Source organism: Macrobrachium rosenbergii, chromosome 18 (assembly GCF_040412425.1).
Source record: "Macrobrachium rosenbergii isolate ZJJX-2024 chromosome 18, ASM4041242v1, whole genome shotgun sequence".
Lineage (NCBI taxonomy): Eukaryota > Metazoa > Arthropoda > Malacostraca > Decapoda > Palaemonidae > Macrobrachium > Macrobrachium rosenbergii.
This window is the reverse complement of record NC_089758.1, coordinates 10,410,815-10,428,417: the sequence shown is the minus strand read 5'-3', so window position 1 is coordinate 10,428,417 and position 17,603 is coordinate 10,410,815. Positions and strand designations below refer to the sequence as shown.

The 17,603-nt window shown below is 35.2% G+C and overlaps 2 protein-coding genes across 5 annotated transcripts in view; one reads left to right on the top strand and one right to left on the bottom strand.

Moving 5' to 3' along the window:
* The window catches only part of AGO3 (Argonaute 3), a 59,291-nt gene that overhangs the window by 25,725 nt on the left and 15,963 nt on the right, over positions 1 to 17,603 (top strand). For 3 of the 4 annotated variants that reach the window (XM_067120296.1, XM_067120294.1, XM_067120295.1), the window contains exons 9-15: positions 1,000 to 1,104; positions 2,773 to 2,938; positions 8,884 to 9,062; positions 10,641 to 10,835; positions 12,014 to 12,238; positions 12,911 to 13,093; positions 16,062 to 16,250. In XM_067120296.1, coding sequence (XP_066976397.1) covers positions 1,000 to 1,104; positions 2,773 to 2,938; positions 8,884 to 9,062; positions 10,641 to 10,835; positions 12,014 to 12,238; positions 12,911 to 13,093; positions 16,062 to 16,250 — 1,242 coding nt within the window. The remainder of the gene's footprint in view (positions 1 to 999; positions 1,105 to 2,772; positions 2,939 to 8,883; positions 9,063 to 10,640; positions 10,836 to 12,013; positions 12,239 to 12,910; positions 13,094 to 16,061; positions 16,251 to 17,603) is intronic. The other variant, XM_067120297.1, reaches the window with a different exon arrangement.
* LOC136847927 (tigger transposable element-derived protein 1-like) lies at positions 6,276 to 7,475 on the bottom strand. The gene has a single exon (XM_067119945.1). The coding sequence runs from the start codon at positions 7,473 to 7,475 to the stop codon at positions 6,276 to 6,278; it is 1,200 nt and encodes a 399-aa protein (XP_066976046.1).

Genomic DNA, 17,603 nt, shown 5'->3' with positions numbered 1-17,603 from the left:
AAGAAGTTGTGTCTAGGAGCTCCATTTCTTTTGACTTTGTTTGATCAAACGAATGTACTTTTTAGCTGACATGGTGGACAACAATATGTTCTGGGCAAGATTTCATAAGGTCAGGGGCATTAGTCTCCCCCGGCATTCAGGAAGAACCTGTCAAACAGGTACTAAGGAAGGGAATGTGGTCATAACAGACCAAATTGGTGATTATGAGCGCCTATCGGCACCAATAACCAGAGATCAGCACTTCTATATATATATATATATATATATATATATATATATATATATATATATATATATATATATATTGGAAATTATTTCCTGGCTTACGCTGATAATAAGTAGAAATCTGTGCATAATCATAATTTGAAGGTTTTTGATGTAAGACTCAATAATAATGCAGTTGAAAATTGCCGATTTTTGTCGCGAGACAAGCGCCATAAAACCAGGTCAGTGATAATATGAGCTCATATAATATATATATATATATATATATATATATATATATATATATATATATATATATTTATTATATACAGTATATAAATATATATATATTTGTTGTGTCCATATTCTTCGATTGATGTGAAGTGTAGTACTACTTTTTTTCAAGACATAACACAAGGTACTCACCCATTACTTATCGCAAAGGTGTACAAACTGTTTCACATACCCAAGTATGTATAAGGTGAATACAAAGATGCTCTCAAATTAATTAGGAAGGTATGTTGTATAACCTGACTTATTAACAGATGAAACTTTTGCTGTGCTTAAAGTACCTGCACAGCATTCATTGATTACATAAGTCATGAAGTTGGAGAATCTGCTCCCACTTTTTAAATCTGCCCTAAATTTATCTTTTTAAGTTAATTGGTTTTATGAGTCAGTGAATATGATGATTAGAATCATTCCAGTAATAGACCCTCTTCCTACTCAGATTATGTGCACAGTCTTAATGGTCTTGATGAATTACAGATTAAATGTGTTTACTTATCATTACAGGTACGTTACATAGATTATTACAAGAATGTTTATGATATAAAATTGAAGGACCCAAAGCAGCCATTACTACTACATCGAGTTACCAAAAAAGATCTCAAGGATAAGGTATTTGGTATTATTATTATTATTGGTGTATTTAATATCTCAACTAGTTATTTTTTATTTATATTTTTTGCAGACTTTAAGAAGACAGCTGCATGAAGATATTGTTGATTAATATCATATATTTTTTACTGTAAACAATATAAAACAAGTAAAAAATGTGCTGAAGTTTCTCCAGCACAATCAAGTTTGCTGTACGGCAGCTACATCATATAATCAAGGCCACCAAAAATAGTGCTATCTTTCAGTGGTCTCGGTCTAATGTTGTATGAGCCGCAGCCCATGAAACTGTAACCATGGCCCGGTGCTGGCCTATCCTATATCGTTGCCAGAAGCACGATTATGGCTAACTTTAACCTTAAATAAAATAAAAACTACTGAGGCTAGAGGGCTGCAACTTGGTATGTTTGGTGATTGAAGAGTGGATGATCAACATACCAGTTTGAGCGTTTCCATGGTTGTGATTATTTGACTGCTGCCTACAAAAATTAATCAGTAATTTGCTTTATATAATTATTTCTTCATAAAAACAATAAATTAACAATAATTTTAACTTTGATATATATAGTGGTAAGAAAAATCCAGCACAGTCTATTGTAGTGAATATACAGTAGTGGTATGAAAAATCACACAAAGTCTGTCATAGTGTTGCATTATCACTTGCGAATCCTGTTCCCTGGACCGTCCTCAAATACATATGACTGCAAACTGATGATGACATTAGTAACAATAAAAGACAACCCTCTCCAAGATCGATATGATGAAATGTATTTTATAGTCCTACTTATCGTTAAAATTCACAAGTTGAATTACAATTATTTGGTTGTGTATTTTTGAGTTTTACGGAATGTCTTTGTTGAAAAAATGTGTCAGTGAACATATGGTCTTAATTGTCCCACTATTTTATTATTGATGGTCTTAATTACTTACATTCATTTAACAGTACTGTATATTAATATGAATAATAATAAAGTATAATAAATAAATAACCATACAGGCAGTCCTCAGTTAACAGCAATCTGGTTGTACGGGGCTTGACTAGTGATAAAAATTGGTAATTTTCGGCGGCGAAAATTGCTGATTTCTGCTATCAGCGCATATAGTTGGGTATTGGCACGATACACACCTAACAGAGTTGCTGATAACTGAAAATCGCTGCTTTTTGGCGCCAATAAACCAAAAATCGCCAATTATCGGTTAGTGGTGATTTTTGGTTATCATCACACCCTCAGAACAGAACCCCCGCTGATAACCAGGGACTGCCTGTAATGAAAAAAACATGAACAGTTAATGTATATTTCTCAGCTTCATAGGGGGTTAGTGCTGTCAGCACACCTCATGTGGTGCACTGTAGGAATTACTTAAGGTTTTTTGCAGCACCTCGTTGGCCCTTAGCTGCAACCCCTGTCATTCCTTTTATTGTACCTCTGTTCATATTCTCTTCCATCTTTCCATCCTCTCCAACTGCAACTGCCAAGTTTTCCTGTTACACCTTTAAAACCTCCTTTACTCTGAATGACCTAATAGGTAACAGCACTTGGCCATTGGCCTAAATTCTATATCCTTTACTATTCTATATTCCTCCCAGAACTGCGCTTTCACTATTGCCAGTATCAATGAAAAATACTGTTATGTTTCTTCTGTTGATGTTTTTTGTAATGCTATTTTCAGGGTATTACCAAAGCTCTTTGTTTAATGCCAGAGCTGTGTTTCTTGACTGGCCTGAAAGATGAAATGCGTGCTGATTTTAGAGTGATGAAGGACATAGCTCAGTACACGAGAGTTACACCTAGTGTACGACAGGCATCACTGAGAACATTTATTAAAAATGTTAATGGTAAGTAATTTCCTTAAAACTCCTAAGAAATTTTTGTACATTTAAGTTGCAAGTTATGAAAGCTTGTCACATACAAGTTCATATTACTAGATGTTAAATCATTGAAATGAATTCTATTAGCAGTAGAGATTCACTTTTCTGAATTGTCATAAGGCTCTCCCAAGAGTTTTTATTCATGAGCAAGACCTTGAAACTGGAGAAATTCTTGTCAGTTAGTTGAGAAACATCAGAGGGAAGGGAATCACTTCTAGTAAGGCAGAAAGCAATACAGCTGTGAGTATGGTGTGTCAGCAAAGAACTTACATTTTTGTCAGCTGTTTATTAACCCACCTTTAAAGTGATGATGGTGCCATATTTAATCCTTCGATAATGTTATCCTCTTTTTTGTGATCAAAATATTTTTAGGTAATAAAAAATTTCCAAAGCTGCAAGGTTTTCCTCCAGTTACACCTTTAAAACCTTCTTATTACTGTATCAATTTTCCTTTCGGTGCTGAATGACCTCAGGTCCCAGCACATGGCCTTTGGTGCCTAAATTGTATATTCTAGTCTCTCTCTCTCTCTCTCTCTCTCTCTCTCTCTCTCTCTCTCTCTCTCTCTCTCTCTCTCTCTCACATATTATGTGGACAGGCAGTTACCTAGTTTGTATTTATTTATGTAGCATGTAATTTATGTAATTGTTTTTATTAATTGAAATGGAGCATTTCAAGGTTTGTCTGTTTTGATTTTTTTCTGTAACATCACTAAGAAAAATTGAAAATTTCATAGAGAACATATAAAAAAAAAATGCCTAAACCCATATGCAGTGAGAGAGTGTTTGTACAGGATTTTCTATGCATGTGAAGCCATCTTATTTTCTCAATACAGGTAGTGCTCGAGTTACGATGGGGTTAGGTTCCAAAAAACCCATCGTTTGTTGAAATAATCGTAAGTCGAATACAGTGATCCCTCGTCTATCGCGGATAATGGGGGCCAGAACCCCCCGCGATAAGTGAAATTCCGCGAAGTAGCATTGACCCCTCCCTAGGGAGGCATATACTGTATATACATGGTATATATTTAATGGCTTTATAGCCTTTCCCACACTGTTATAAACACTTCCTATGCACTTAAACACTGTATTTCTATTTTGATCTCCTATCACAGTAATATGCATAAAAAAAAAGATCGTCCCATATTTGTAATGTTTACGTTCTGAGAATCAGCTGACTGAAGCTGCTCACTACTAACGAAAGAATTAGGAAAATAATTTTTTAGTTGCTAAAAGAAACAAATTTATCAATGAAATTATTTTTAATTCTGTACATAAAAGTTTATGATACAGTAATTCATATTTCATTGAGAGAGAGAGAGAAATGGTGTGTACTGTACAGCACAGTAGCTTGGGACGAGACTAAGTCTTGACTAAGTCTTGACAAGCTGGTGATGAGAGAGTATACAGTATCCTTGAGTTGCTTACGTATGAAATTCGGATTTTAATTATTTTTACAGTGATTTAAGGTGAAACATCAACAGTGATAAGATATTCTCTTATGTACCACTCACGTGCCTTGTCCGAGTGCCTGTATTACTATTTTGATCTCCTATCACAGTAATATGCATAAAAAAAAGATCGTCCCATATTTGTAATGTTTACGTTCTAAGAATCAGCTGACTGAAGCTGCTCACTACTAAAGAAAGAATTAGGAAAATAATTTTTTAGTTGCTAAAAGAAACAAATTTATCAATGAAATTATTTTTAATTCTGTACATAAAAGTTTATGATACAGTAATTCATATTTCATTGAGAGAGAGAGAGAGAGAAATGGTGTGTACTGTACAGCACAGTAGCTTGGGACGAGACTAAGTCTTGACTAAGTCTTGACAAGCTGGTGATGAGAGAGCATACAGTATCCTTGAGTTGCTTACGTATGAAATTCGGATTTTAATTATTTTTACAGTGATTTAAGATGAAACATCAACAGTGATAAGATATTCTCTTATGTACCACTCACGTGCCTTGTCCGAGTGCCTGTATTACTTTTTTGATCTCCTATCACAGTAATATGCATAAAAAAAAGATCGTCCCATATTTGTAATGTTTACGTTCTGAGAATCAGCCGACTGAAGCTGCTACTAACGAAAGAATTAGGAAAATAATTTTTAGTTGTTAAAAGAAACAAATTTATCAATGAAATTATTTTTAATTCTGTACATAAAAGTTTATGATACAGTAATTCATATTTCATTGAGAGAGAGAGAGAGAGAGAGAGAGAGAGAGAGAGAGAGAGAGAGAGAGAGAGAGAGAGAGAGATGAAATGGTGTGTACTGTACAGCACAGTAGCTTGGGACGAGACTGTATACAGTATCCTTGAGTTGCTTACGTATGAAATTCGGATTTTAATTATTTTTACAGTGATTTAAGATGAAACATCATCAGTGATAAGATATTCTCTTATGTACCACTCACGTGCTTTGTCCGAGTGCCTGTGGGTATATACGAAGCTTCCAGTCCTTGCGCGTCGGTCTCGCAAGCCGTTCTTCTCACGTAACATGATGAAACATCGCTGTTTTCCGCAATATGGCTGCCGATATGGCGGTACTTTTTAATTTTAATATTTGGATATTTCTGAAAAATCCGCGATGCAGTGAAGCATCTTTTTGTTTAATTTCATTTTTGTACTGAATTATGTCATAATGCAATGAACCAACAGTATTAGCAGATATTAATAATTATTAATGGAATTAATGAAATATTTGGGTCTTCATATATCGCGACTATTTTTGAAATTTCCGGAAAATCCGCTATATATTTTCTCTTATAATATACATACGTAATGGAAAAAATCCGCGAAGTCGTGAATCCGCGATAGTCGAACCGCGAAGTAGCGAGGGTTCACTGTATAGCCTAGCCTACACAAGGGTAAAAAGTACCATGTATACATATATGGTAGCCTAGCCTACACTATACAGTATACGCTATACGTATACAGTATAGTAATTATTAATGTCAGCTAATTCTGCAGGTTCAATGCAGATTGACTTATGATAATTCAGTATAAAGAGAAATTGAATAAAACTAACCAGAGTTAGGATAGCGTACAGTATGGTAATCGTATACGTAAACAGTAGCTAGCCTACGGTATATTCTATACATACATGGTAGAGTGGTAATTATTAGTACCAGCTAATTCTGCAGATTCAATGCAGATTGACTTATGATAATTCAGTATAAAAAGAAATTGAATAACAAGAAAAAGAATCAGACTGTACTGTAAGGGGTACTCACCAAGATTTGGTCCGTCGTCGGCACACGTGATTCACGTGAACGGTGTCAGGCTATTCATGGCTACGGATAACTAAAAATCGGAAGAGGAGGAGGATGATAAAGCTTCAGGATCATCAACTCGCTCCTCTTCAGATAGTATTTCTTCTTCTGTTAGTTCAGGTGTTTCAAAATTAAGAGATGACGGGGATCGAGGCTCAAATGTCGGGGTAGGGGTGCGGGTGGGGGTAGGGGAGGCAGAAGGCAATGCTACTGGAGTTGTTCTCTTAAAGAAGTGTTCCATCGTCGGTTGCATAGTGCGTTTTTTTCGTTCTTCATAAATGACTTGGTAACATGCAACAGCGTCTTGATGTGCTCTTTTAACTTTAGCAAACCGTTCCATGTTCCCATCCATTTCACTCAAAAGTTTCAGTCCATGTTCAAATGAGGCAAAAACCTCTGCTAGTGCTTTTGTTGTAAACTTTCGCTCTGGCTCTTCTTCAATTTCTTCTTCCTCGTCTGCTCTTTTTCTCTCTTCTGCAAGCGCAATTAAATCTTCTGCCATAAGCTCTACATCTTGCACATCTAAAAGATCTTGGATGTCTTCCTCATCAGTTTCTAAATCTAAACTTCTCCCAAGTGTCACGATCTTTTTATTAATTTCCACAACTTCTTTATCTTTATTGAAACCTTTGAATGAGTTCACATACACTTGTAGCAGATTTTTCCAAACCCCATTCATACATTCTTTCTTTACCTCCTTCCACGCCTTTCCAATGTTCATAATGGAGTTCAGAACATTGAATTCCTTCCAGAAAGTCCTGAGATCTTTCTCCTCGTTATCCGTAGCCTGAACAGCCTGAGCAAACGTGTTCCGAAGATAATAGGCCTTGAACGTAGCGACAGCGCCCTGATCCATGGGTTGTATGAGAGAAATTGTGTTTGGTGGCAGAAACACAACTTTTACGTTCTCGTTAATATCTCCGATGTTCTGAGGGTGGCCGGGAGCATTGTCTAGAATCAGCAGAATTTTGAAGGGGATTTTGTTTTCCCTACAATAATCTTTCACTTCCGGAATAAAGCATCGCACAAACCAGTCTTCAAACAGCATTGCAGTCATCCATGCATTCTTATTATGACAGTAATGCACAGGAAGCGTATGCTTGTCAATTCTCTTTAATGCCCTTGGATTTTCAGAGTGATAAACCATGAGTGGCTTAAGTTTATACCCAGCCACATTTCCCCCAAGCAGAAGAGTCAGTCGATCTTTGTATGCCTTAAACCCAGGCATCATTGTTGCTTCTTTATGGATGTAGGACCGTTGAGACATACGCTTCCAATACAGTCCTGTTTCATCGACATTAAAGATCTGCTTTGGCAAGTACCCTTCATCAATGACGATCTTTTGCAGAATATCCCCTTGAATTTAGCAGCTCCTTCGGCGTCAGCGCTTGCTGCTTCACCACTAATTTTCACACTATGAAAATTATGACGGTTCTTGAAGCGATGAAACCATCCAGCACTTGCTACAAAACTTTTGTTGCGGTTATCATCATCAGTTTTTCTTCAGTTCATCAAAAAGCATGCGAGCCTTTGTTTGGATGGTTAGGAGACTGAGTGGCATACGCTTCTGTATCTGGTCCTCCATCCACGTGACCAGTAACTGCTCCATTTCTTCCAAAGGTCCTATCCTCTTCTTTGATATAAGTGTCGAATGAACTGAAGCAGATGCCCTTATAGCGTTCATTATCCGTTTCTCGTCTTTAAGGATGGTGGATACCGTCGACTGAGATAGATGTTCGTCACGTGCGATTACCATGACTGGCTTTCCAGCGGCACGCTGGTTGATAATTTTCATTTTCTGCTCCAGAGTGATAGACTGCCTCTTCTTTTTCGCACTACCAGCACAAGACACACTTGGGTGTTTGGCAGACATAGTGATACAAATTTGAATTTTAGAGTTTGGTGTATTTACAAAAACACAAAAATCGCAAACGAACACTGACCTACTTTAACTTCCGGCACGAGAGCAAGCAAGGTCGACTCATTGAATTAATGTACCTATTCCAGCCTCTCGGCCCAACGTATCGTACACCATACGCTGCCTGATTGTACGTTGTTGCCTGCGCCAGTCACCCGCGAAATTTAAAAATACCTATTTTCAAAATATTGTCGTATCGATATTAACTGCTAACCCCATCATAAGAGTGAATTATCGTAAGTCGAATCATCGTAACTCAAGCACTACCTGTAATCCCACAAAATTTTCTGAGTATATTCAAATACAGTAACAAAATATGTGTGAAGTCATCTTATTTTCTCAATACTCCCTCAAAATTTTCTCGTACATTCAAATACAGTAACAAAATATGTGTTAACTCAAAAAACCTCACTGGTATCCTTCATGCCACATGCAGTTAGAACCAGAACTGATAAGTAATACAACATCCAGGCTACTGGTTTTTAGGGTTTCCTGTGAGATGATTTGTTTTCCACCACATTACTTCATCTTATTGATTTGCTAATTATGTCAATTCTTTGGCTTTTAGGACATTGATTATTTGCTGATTGGATCATGCCTTTTTCCTGTTTTTTAAGACAGATTGGTTTGTGATATGCTCTGTATCAACAGATTGGTTTGTGATATGCTGTGTATCATCATTGTTGAAGAATTTGTGTTTAATTATTTTTGGCACTTACAGAAAATCCAGAAGCACACCAGACCCTGGCAGATTGGGGTTTGTCATTGGATGATAGTCTAATTTCAGTAGAGGGACGAATATTACCACCTGAAACAATTTATTTTGGTAGCAAAGAAGTACCTGGGAATGAAATGGCCGACTTCAGTCGTGAGGCATGCAGAGAAAAGGTCATCATGCCGGTGGGTGTAATTTAAATCTGACTCTTTTGTAAGAAAAGTAGAAGTGTAGTACAGTATTTCTAATATTATTCTGTCCTCATAGATTGTATTCACAGTATTAATAAGCCCCTCAACTTGTCCTGATTTATATGGTAAATTATTCATATTTTTGGATTATACAGTTAACATGACCATATCACTATCTTTTTCATTCCAAATCCATCATTTATATCATCCCTACATTTTTGGTAATCACATCTCCAAGAACTACTCTGTTTTATCAGGTAGAGAGAAGAGTCCCAGAAGGGCCACAGTGCATGGCCCACTGGGAGCCTTAGGTGCCCATCTGTCAAACTGGGAACGTTTAGTCAATCTGCAGTCTTTTTAGAGGTATAAACCTTACCTGACTTCCCATGACGTTATACCCTTTTAATGTTTTTATCACTATGAAAAATTTAAATAAATATTTTAGGGTAATAGTGACAATTTTTCCCTGCCTTTTACTATTTTTGCTGAAGGAACTTGCAGATTCTTGGGAACAATGGACTTCTTAGACTCGTGTTAGTTGTTTCCGAAAATGATTGACACTTTCCTTTGTCTTTTCATTAAAATGTCTTGAGTGTTATGACAAACCTGTCATTCGTCATTAGCCACACTATATATGATGTATGTGATGAAATCATGTTTTTGGATGAAATTATAATGATCGCATGATACAAAAGTACAGGCAGTCATCAGTTATTGGCATGGGTCCCATTCCGATGGTGTGATGATAAGCAAAAATCGTCGATAACTGAAAATCAGCAGTTTTTGGCACTAATCGGTGCTGATAAGCGCCGAAAATTGCCAATTATCGTTTATTGGCACCTCTGTTAGGTATGTATCAGCACCAATACGAGATTATCGGTGCTGATAAGCGGAAATCGGAGCATGTCGGGGCCGAAAATTGCCAATTTTCGTCGTTAGACAAACGGCGGAAAACCGGATCGTTGATAACCAGGGACTGCCTGTATACTGTATATGCAAATTATGGTTCTTTTGTATGCTGTATATTTTTGAGTTTCACAATGTTTAGTTGGAAATAAATGGTGCTTGCATATTTATGGAATCCAAAAATATCCAAAAACTGAAACGATGTGTGGCGCTGCCCTCGTAGCTGCTCAAAAACTATGGCAGCTGATTCAAAAACTTCCTGGATCACAGGAGTTGCCAGACCTTGGAATGCTGGATTTAAGAGGTTGGACTGTTCTGAACTATGGCTGTTTGTCTGACAGTGTTATAGTATCTGGTTACATTCAAAGACCACAAATGTTGGCATGTATGAGTGATGGATTCTTATACAAATTTAATTTTTTTTATATAAAAAAATGTATTTTCTTCACAAGGGCATTTAGTGTGTTTTGATTTACTCTTAAAATTCAAATTTAAAGTGTCTCAGTTTGTATACTATAACAAATGTAAGTGATGTTTGTCCTAATAATTTGTGTATCAAAGTTTACAAGAAAAATTTTTTCCAATCTCATCTCCACTGCTGCTTTATATAAGTGATGCATCATGTCAGTCATCACTAAAGTCCAAATTGTTTTTTCCTTTAAATAGGTGGACCTTAAACCAAAGTGTTGGGTGATTATGTACTTCCACAAAGATGAACAACGCGCCAATAAGTTTGCTGATATGTTAAGACAAGTCACGCGTTGCATGGGTATTCAGGTGGGAGAGCCAAGCTTTGTTCGGTTACAGAATGACAGAATAGAAACTTATGTAAACAACCTGAAACAGTTTTACCATGACCAGGTTTGTATTGATTTTAAAGTGTGTATTTTTTATAATTACATATAAGTAGTGATAACTTTAAATCTGTCAAGCTAAAATTTTGGTGGCAAAGTAAAATTCTGGAAACTTTCTAATTCCCTTTCCCATCATGATTGCATGCAAGAACTTTGGAACTGAAGATTATTTTAAGGGAGCTTGTCATTTACTTTTGATGCATAATTTTAATTTAGCTGGGTAACTAAAGTTATGTGGCAATAGTCCTTTTGCAATTGGACTTCATTTACTTGATTGCCTTCTCAGGTATCACACAAAACCTTTTCAGTTTTATGAGTCAACATTAGTTTGGTGGAATCCTTATAACAAATTTCTTGGATGAAAGAATGGCTAAGGTGTGGCCTAAATTTGTTGAAGTAAATGCTGTCCTCATTATTTTTGTCAACTCTTTTTCTCTTACTAAATAGTGTAGAGATGTCAAAGTCATTGTCTGTCATTTTTTCTTAACCAGACTGATGCTTCATAGATAAATTTTACTAGCTTTATTATTGGCTACTTTGATGACTAATGTGAGGTAGAGTACCTTTGCAAGGAGTTTACTGTAGAAATTAATTCTTTGTCTAAATAACCATTAGAAGAGATTCTTAATTCTCTAAAAAAAAAAAAAAAAGATAAAAAGCCACCTTAGGCTTTGGGGAAGCATAATGATACCAGAGGAAATGAATATACAAAATAGAGAACTTTAGTTTTATATACACCTTGAAACTAATTTGTTGATTCCCTTATTAATGTAGTTAAGAAGGCTAGTTTTCCATCTTTTTCCCATTCTGTCTCGCATTTTAGAAGAAACTAACCTCCCTAGCTGCTATCCCAGAACAGGAAAATATTAAATTAATTTTATTTACGATGTAACCTCTGGGTAGTCAGTATTTCTGGATAGATAGAATCCTGATATAGAGTGCTGCACTTTATACAGATTCTTAGTAATATGTGAAACAGTTCTTTAATAAAGTGAAATGTGTAACTTTTACTGGACAAAATTACTGTGTTGCAATAGAGATAGCTTGTAATTGTTTACAATACAGTATAAATACAACTGTATCTTTTGTCACTGTTATTTCTGGTATAAGCTATCAAGGTTGTTTAGTATCTTTGGATCAAGAAAATCTCTCTATACCAGGAATGATATTTGTTTTATACTGTAGTTGCAGATAGCCGTCATAATCTTCCCTACGGCACGTGATGACCGTTACTCTGCTGTGAAACGATTGGCATGCCTTGAGCTAAAGATACCAACTCAGTGTATCAATTCCCGCACTATCAGTCAAGACGCCAAATTGAGATCTGTCACTCAGAAAATTGCTCTGCAAATAAACTGCAAACTAGGGGGTGAACTGTGGGCTTTGAAGATTCCAATGACGGGGTTGATGGTAAGTTTTTTTTTATTTTAATGCTGTTATGGATTTAGTACTCAAAGGTATTTTATAACATTACACCAGTTTTTTTTTCCAGAATGGAAAGATTATGCATTCATATTGGCTGTCTGATAAAGTAATGTATTGCATCTTGAAAGCTTTATTCAGATTACCATGATGGGCTAGTGGAGAAACAAATCAAATTTTTTCAGGAAACTTATTTTTTCATAGAAACCCATCATCCATATAATAATTTCGCAACATTCCAGCCCTGAGAATCCAGGTGGAACATTTACAGAGCTCTTTTGTATGTTAGAGAAAAGACTACATTGTCTGGCATATTTGAGTAGCATAAATTTGGTCTGTATGTAAATGACTGACTTCCTCAATTTAACCCATATTGATTTGTTGAATTAGGTCCATATTGATTTGTATAAAAATTTATGAGTATTTTTTTATGTAAAGGCTAATTGATAGTGATTGTAATGATTTTTTTTTTAAATGGAGTGTTCACTGGTGGCTCAGAAGTTTTAAAATTTTTTCAGTATGCTTTTTATTAATTTTTGATTATGATGAATCCATCTTAGCATACAGAATAGTCTCAAGCAAGAATATATCATTAGTTACCTGGCATTCCAGATTGTGATAACTGATTTTACGGAAGTCGTCTTATGTTTATCCTTGAAGGTGTGTGGCATTGATGTGTATCATGACCCAACAAGAAGAGGTGCCTCTGTAGTTGGTTTTGTAGCATCCATGAATAATACCCTTACTCGATGGTTCTCCAACACCAGCTTTCAGCATCCTGGAGATGAAATTGTTCATGGTTTGAAGATTTCCCTTCTTGAAGCATTGCGCAAATATCATGGAGTAAGTTTGTTCATATTTTTCCGTGGTATGCTTTCATTACAGAGTGTTACGAAATTATTTTATTACATTTTCCAGGATGTGATTGATTATGTAAACATTTTCATGTGTTTTGAAGAATAATTAGAGTGACCAGAGGGAGATGAAACATGGGCCAAGACTAGGCTGTGCTGGCCCCAGGTTTATAATCCTCCATGGTGAATTTATGATTAAAGAAAAACAGATGTTGATGGTAGAAATGTAAACAGCGTAAGGTATGGTGATGCTTTTTTGATTACCGGTTAAGCAGTAAAGCTTGAAAAGGTTTATCAAGACAGTGAATTGTGTAGTGTACATTTTTCCATAATGTGTCAGCCCTTAAATACATCTGGTTTATTCTTATCACCTAGAAATTTGATTTTTATGGGAAAAACTTGCAGTGAATCAAATAAATCCCACAGTAGAGTTTATTGTAGCTAGAGGATCTTTTTGATAATTACTTCTCTGTTTTAGTTAAAGGTATTTTTTCCTTGAAAGAACACAAGATTAATACTAAGAACAAGCAGCATTAATCCTAAAGATTATTTGGAGAAACAGAAGATTTATCATCTTGGATGACTGACATGAAGTAAATGTACTCATCTAAGAAATGTGGCTCAGATCTTATGCTCAAGCTGGAAATCATTGGAATGCTATGAAAGAAATTGTTTAATGTACAACTTGGGGAAAAATTAAATGGTGGGCTATGATACCCTTAATACAAAAGCAGATGACCCTCCCTACTTTATACCCAGACTTTTGCTGGTAGTAACAAAAGGGTTTCAACACTTCATAAGTCATTATGGTCTTCATAATGTAAAGGTTCGTGGTGAAGGTGCAAATGCCAGTGGTTAAGCTATAGTAGCCATCAAAGAACTACAAGAATATTTTTTAAGATATTTTACTAAAATGCTCAGTATAGATGAGACAAGTATGTACTGGAAGCATTTGCTTCAAATGTACTGTACATACATTCTCAGAAGGCCAAACCAGTTTCTAGATTCAAGGCATTCAGTGATTGTCCAGTGGTAGTGTTAGGTGGAAATGTCTTTTGATTTGAACTTAAATCTCTTCTTGATTAATGCCTATAGAATGCAGTCCAGTATCATAACAGAGACCTAAGATGATGTTATTCGAAGATTGGTTCTGGATTGTTTCATTCTTCAGGTAATAGGGTATGGTCATCAAAACAATCCATTCAGAATTCTTATTCTTGATAATGCTCATGGGTATTTTCAGCATCTCAAGCGATATGTATCCTGAAATTTGAGTTTTTTTTACGCAGAAGACAACAGCATTCATTCACCTAAGTGCCAGGCAGCAATGGTTACAATCAAAGCATAACATTGACTGAGCACTTTTGCACAGTTCAAGAAACTAAATGTTGCAAAACTTGTAGCATTTTGGAATAGTTCATCAGTGAACACTATCAAGGACATGCACAACATTCTGTATTAAGGAGGGCACATCAAAGAATATTTGAAAAATTTATGAACAAAACAGAGCAGGTAACTCCAAAATGATAGGAGAAAAGTTTAAACAATGATAAAAGCATAAAATTGGGTCTCTGACCAGTTTCCACCTCATCTGCATACCAGATGCCAGATGTCACAGATTCCATGCTTATACGATTTTTGGTTGTTTTTAAACTGGTTTCCAGCTGGCACCAGAAGATTTATCCTGATTTGAAGACCTCAGGTTTGTTAGCTATGAAAAGTACAAATTTAAAATTTATTGTTTTTCCCTAGAAAATATTTTGATTTTTAGAGCTTTTCACTTTTTAGAATTTTGGATAAGAGAGCATTGGACTGTACTGGGGTGACATCAGCTTGATCAGTTTATTTTTGTGGATTAGAAGTGAATTAAGCCCATCTTGATGCATTTTATTCCTTGTTTCAAAAATAGTTATTTAGCTCAATGTAACAGTGTAATTGTGTAGTGTCAGTGCACTACCAGGGCACACTGGTTGACACTATAGTTGTGAAACTCAGCATGGGGTTCAATGCTAGCTAATGGTAGATATATATCTTGAGTTTCCCAAATGCAATACATAATCTTCTCCAATTTTCTGGGGATTCAGCCAGGCTCTTTCCCTGTTGTATACTCTTGGACAAGAAGAGGTGTGTGCCCATGCTTTTGCAGAGCTGAAGATTGCACACATTAGAAGCTTACTGAATAGATAGAAGGGAGAGAGAAAGATACTGTACAAAGATACAAGAAGTTGAACATATAGAAGAAACAGCAAAAAAGTTCACATTAAAAGAATTAGTCTTTTGCTTGTTTCGTTAATGCTCTGCAGATGGTAGAAGGCAAGGATATTAATTACGAGAGATTTTCAAGATTTTAGACAAATCCAAGCTGCTCTTCATGCTGTAAAAAGTTTATAATGAAAATGAACAAAGAAATCAGTAAAAAATTTCTATTGTATCCAAGAAGTCTTCTGTCCTATCCACTAGTGCCAGTGTATGTATGGCTTATTGTTGGGCATTGTAGGAAGAGAGAGAGGTGAGTGCCTTCCAGAAAATAATTTTAGTTTAATTTGCAGGTCCTTTATGTTTTCAGATAATGATTTTACATAATTTAAAAGCTAATTTAATATGTTATTATGTAAGACAATACATTACATTTATTATTAGGATAACTCTTATTTACAAACCATATAACTCTTATTTACAAACCATATAACTCTTATTTACAAACCATATGTATAATTATTCAAGTTTTTAGTGGTTTGGTGTTAGAGAAGGATCATCTTATGTTTACAATTTCTTCCTCAGTAAGATAGGCATTTTGGAACATAGTTGAATCATGAAGGAATGTGCATCTGTATATGATTTTTAACTGTTAGCTACTCACTGTCTATATATCCCATTGACCAAATCAGTAGTGTTTTGTTGTTATAATGATGTTGACCTTGAGGTGTTTTGATGTTCATGGTAGCTTTATTTTACAGCTTCATCATTCTCTGCCAAGAACCATTATTGTGTACAGAGATGGTGTTAGTGATGGTCAGCTAAAGTTAATAGAAGACCATGAGGTTCCACAAGTTGCATCAATTTTCCAAAACTTTGATTCATATGAACCAAAATTATCATATATTGTTGTTCAGAAGAAAATCAACACAAGGATATTTGCAGCCATGGTTAGTAAACATAAATTTTTTTGTGATTAATGACATCAGTATACAACACTATTTGGGATTGATAAAATGGGTAATGTTATATGTCCATGCAACAAATGTAGATTTATATGTGATGATTGTTGAAAGATAATGCCAACAAAAGAGGAATGTTTTAGCTACTGTGACTTTGGGCTTTTGAATTATTTTTTAAAATTTTAGTTATATCACCAGATAGCTAATTTTACTGTCAAGTTAATCATTATTGAAACAAATTTTTATAAGCAGATACACATTCTGGAGACCAATCTCTGAACAGAGTATATTAGATATTTAAGAGAACTGCTTAATTCATTCTTTACTATTTGGGACCTCCAGAGCACCAAGGACTTCCTGTTTGTTAGTATTGTAATCATGTAATATACAGCGATGCCACAGAACTCTCCCAGTTATTTTTACTATTTTGGTTATTACTGAATGCTGACATAAACACACACACACACACGACATAAACATCTCTCTCTCTCTCTCTCTCTCTCTCTCTCTCTCTCTCTCTCTCTCTCTCTCTCTCTCTCTCTCTGATTCTCTCTCTCTCTCTCTCTCTCTGATTTTAATTTCCTTGAAAGATGATAGAATCTCTCAGAAACTCTCTCAATTCTGATTTTAATTTCCTTGAAGATGATAGAATCTATTATAGCCGACGACATAATTAGACATGCTTTGGATGATAGAATGTCTCATAGCTGGCAACAAAATTAGACATGCTTTTAGACTTCAATTTTAGATTTCAAGTGAAAGTGAACAGAATCTTGATTTTTTTTTTTTTTTTTTTTTTTCTTTTCACATAAAACAAACATGTCCCCAAATGGCCAGTGTCTTCTGTTAATGAAAAAATAGCTAAATTGATGTCACAACGAGACATATTTAAGTTACATTTCGACTTAAAAACACTTTGTATAACGAAAAATAACCTTGCCTCATATAAGTAAAGTATCTAGAGATTCATTTATGTTAAATAAAAGCAAGAAAAGTGCTCTGAACTGAGTTAAATTAAATACGGTGAAATAAACTTACCGCATAATCGATTTCCAAACCAAAACATTGATCTCTATGATCACAATTTATAATACAAAAGCAATATAAGAATATATACAATATTATTGGATACAGTGAACTAAAGCATAACATTTTAAAAGATCCATGGAAAAGGTACATATTCGTTATGTAGATGTTTGTATAATACAGTATTATTTGAATAGAAAGTACAGTATAATGTAGGCTAGGCTACCGTATGTGTATACAATATACCATAGTGTAGGCTAAGCTAATTTTTGTTTGTTATTCAATTTCTCTTTGTATTGAATTATCATATGTCAC